Source organism: Triticum aestivum, chromosome 1D, assembly GCF_018294505.1.
Source record: "Triticum aestivum cultivar Chinese Spring chromosome 1D, IWGSC CS RefSeq v2.1, whole genome shotgun sequence".
NCBI lineage: Eukaryota > Viridiplantae > Streptophyta > Magnoliopsida > Poales > Poaceae > Triticum > Triticum aestivum.
This window is the reverse complement of record NC_057796.1, coordinates 347,060,445-347,063,825: the sequence shown is the minus strand read 5'-3', so window position 1 is coordinate 347,063,825 and position 3,381 is coordinate 347,060,445. Positions and strand designations below refer to the sequence as shown.

The 3,381-nt window shown below is 44.5% G+C and overlaps 1 protein-coding gene across 1 annotated transcript; it reads left to right on the top strand.

Annotated features, from left to right (window-relative positions):
- Nucleotides 1–628: 628 nt before the first annotated feature.
- LOC100049046 (methyl-CpG-binding domain-containing protein 4) lies at nucleotides 629–2,707 on the top strand. The gene is given in 3 exon segments (XM_044594394.1): nucleotides 629–997; nucleotides 2,062–2,170; nucleotides 2,173–2,707. Coding segments are annotated over 3 exon segments (657 nt in total). The 5' UTR covers nucleotides 629–760; the 3' UTR covers nucleotides 2,484–2,707.
- Nucleotides 2,708–3,381: the final 674 nt, after the last annotated feature.

Genomic DNA, 3,381 nt, shown 5'->3' with positions numbered 1-3,381 from the left:
AGTATTTGCAATTATACTTCTTTCGTTCTTTATAAATACCACTTGATCTACCCCAACATAAGTACCAATCCTACCACCCACATATTAACCACCACCATGGACCTAATCATGCCCTCAACGTAGTTCACCCTAGGACTGATGGTTGATGGGATAATTCCACAATTCGGTTATGGTTCCATGCTTCTTTTCAGTTTCTTCTTCTTCTTCCTAGGTCCGATGTCCATGAATATTTATCTCCAAACCTAATCATTCTATGTTGATTACTAATAGGATCACCTTTCTTTCTAAAAAATGGATCAACCATAAAAATGAATGCGACTAACTTTGTTGACGGATTTTTTGAGTTCAGACTACACTACTTGCCAGAGGATTTCCTTGGGAATTTTTTTGACTATAAACAGTAGGGTAAAAACCCTACTCAAACATTTATAAACTAAAAGACAAATAGAGGTTATTCGTACAACTAGGAGTAAGCAAACCAAAGAATATAAAATAAAATAAAGAAAGAAACGGAAAGATAAAGAAGGGTTGAGATAAGCCAAGAAGGGAAGAAAAGAAACAAATAAATAAAGAAAGGAAAGACAACTAATCTAAAAAGATACAGATTACATAAAAGAAAGCAGCCACACCTCACATTGTCCTCCCAAATAACTTTTTGGCTACTCGGCTTCGAGCTTTTTCCTACCACTCCATTGAATCTGGCGACTCAAGGGGACTAGGGTTTCCCCAGCGCCGCCACACCATCCACCCTCTCCCTCTCATGTCGCCACCCAAGGTGATCGCCGGGCCAGCCTGTGTGGTTGGCGATGAAGGTCGTGGTGAGATTTTTGCTGATTCGTTCGCTGGCGAAGGACCTTGGACGCCAAGGCGGCGGCCTCGGACGGCGAGGAAGCGTTCGTCAGATGTGCTAGCCGGCTTCCTCGGCTACACGGGTGGAGAAGATTCGGCTGATTGTGGTCGCAACCCGGATTCCCCACCTTCTGCTCCAGATCTGAAGGTCAGGCTCATCTCCTCCTCAACTCATTCCCCCATTGGCCCTGTCTGCTTTGCGGCCTTGATCGCTGGATCTGGTTCTAGCGGGGGCTGTTGGTGTAGGTTCAATTCCGGGGAAACCCTTGTTTGGTTCTCCGGTCATGGTGTGTGTGTGTGTGTGCGCGCGCGCGCATGTGTGTGTGTGTTGATTTTCTTCCTAGAGGTGCCACTTAGGTTTCTCCTCTCGATCCTGACCCGGATTCCTAGCGAAAGCCCGAAACCTGTCTCCGGTTGGGCGGAGACAACTCCTTGTGGTTGTGACCTCCTTGGACTGCCCATGGGCCTCTGGTTCTTTGGGAGAGTTGTGATGTGGTTGGTGGGTGCTCCTCGGTTCTGAGTCCGAACATTAGTTTTTCTGTGGAGATTGGAAGTTCCAGCAAGTGTCGATTCTTCTTTGGATTGGTGTTCTTCGGTGGAAAGGTGTGTGGTTGTGACTCGCCGGCTCCGCACCTCCGAGCCCGGGCAGAAGGGGACAGGGTTTCCCTTCCTGTTGACAGCAACACAATGAGCGTCATATATTTTGACAAATATTTATAAATTTTCACCAAGGCTAATGTGCACTATATTTTTAAATGGAGGGAGTAAAAAATTATATGTGGTTCAATTTATCATACTATAAAAAACATGTCATTAAAATTTAATTCGTTCAAACACCAAGCTATTGCAAGCAAATCTTGTTTGTTTCCTAATGAACCTTATGATTAGGATAATGGATAGAGTACGGGAGGACTGTCAGAAAGTAAGCGATATGGAACTTGAGAAAATTCTATGCGTGCTTAGCATTTTTTTCTTGTTTTTTCATTCTTTAGATTTCATAACCATGTACATTCATATTCTCACTTCATTCATATTCTTTTTTCTTGTTTTTCCATTCTCACTTCATTCATATTCTTACTTCATTAGATAATTCTTCTGATGTCCTAACCATGTACATTCAATTTGGTACTTCATATAATCTGTTTGTCTTACCTGATACAACCAACTACTAGTACATGTGCCACCTTAAACTAATTTTTGATGATTTCACAGACTAAGAAAGGTTTGGAGGACTCCATCGGCATGCACACGGTCCAATGCTACAAATGTGAGAAATGGCGCAAGATCCCAACGAAAAAGGAGTTCGAGACGATCCGCGAGAGCTAGAGGACATTCCGTTCGACAGCAGCTGCATCTGGGTCATGGATAAGGCAGGCATCCCGTGCCCGCCACCTGTGACGGAGCGGCTGGTGATCATGCGGCGTGACCTGTCCAAGATGGACACCTACTACTTGCTGCCCAACGGGAAGCGCGTGCGGTCCGGCGGCGACGTGGAGAAGTTCCTCCAGGAGAACCCGGAGTATAGGGTGAACCTGCCGGCATCAAAGTTCTCCTTCGCCATGCCCAAGACCGTTCCGGCGACTGTGGTAGAGAGCTCACTACGGAGGGTTGCCAAGGCCGAGGGAAAAGTTTGAGGAGATGGACGTGTTCAGATTCTGATTACCGCTACCATCTAAGCGGCAGCGGCAGCGGCCGCAACTAGGTACTATGGAAGTATGAACTTTATGGATGCCTCTGTGTCATGCATGGTGCTTAATAATGTGATAGTTCTACATCACAATGTTTTATCCTTGTTTTTTTTGAGTGTGGGTTGTTAATCACTCTCATGTTCTGAATAAAACTGTTCACCTTCATTATACATGCCCGTGTATCTTCCAACTATGATGGCATATGGATAAAGATGCCCCATGAAAAAAAGTAGGCAGGGCCATATACAATGATTTTTTTTCTCCTCAACGCAAGCTACCACTAGTGGGACTCATCAAGCAATACATATGCATGTCATGCATCTTTACGGCAACATATCTAGTGCATCCATCCATTTCGTGTATCCGTGTATCCTTTCCATTCTCCACCAGGCGATCTAAATCATGCACTTTGTATCCAACACAATGAATATTTGCATTTAGCCGCCCGCTTCTGGACTAATCAGCATTTTTTTGCAAAAATGTCCTGAAACCCTAGTCCACGATCCCCAACCCAAGACTCAACTGCTTTCTCTGTCCGAAATCGTGGGCCCATGATCTCTCAATATTGATACAATCTACTGATACGAGCATTCACACTATGTAGCGATCTGACCTCAAACGGTCAAATCTCTGTGGATAAGTGTCATCCCTGGATCGGTAATGCTGACACACACAGTACTTGAAGGATTTATAACAGAGTGCAATCACACACTTATTACATCGAATGTCTCAAAAGAGAACTTATTACAATAATATGGCTTAAGGCCAAATAAATAAGATAACTGCGGAAGCATCGAAGGTAAACGAGTCCATCAACTCCAACGGCATAGCTGAGTGCACGACA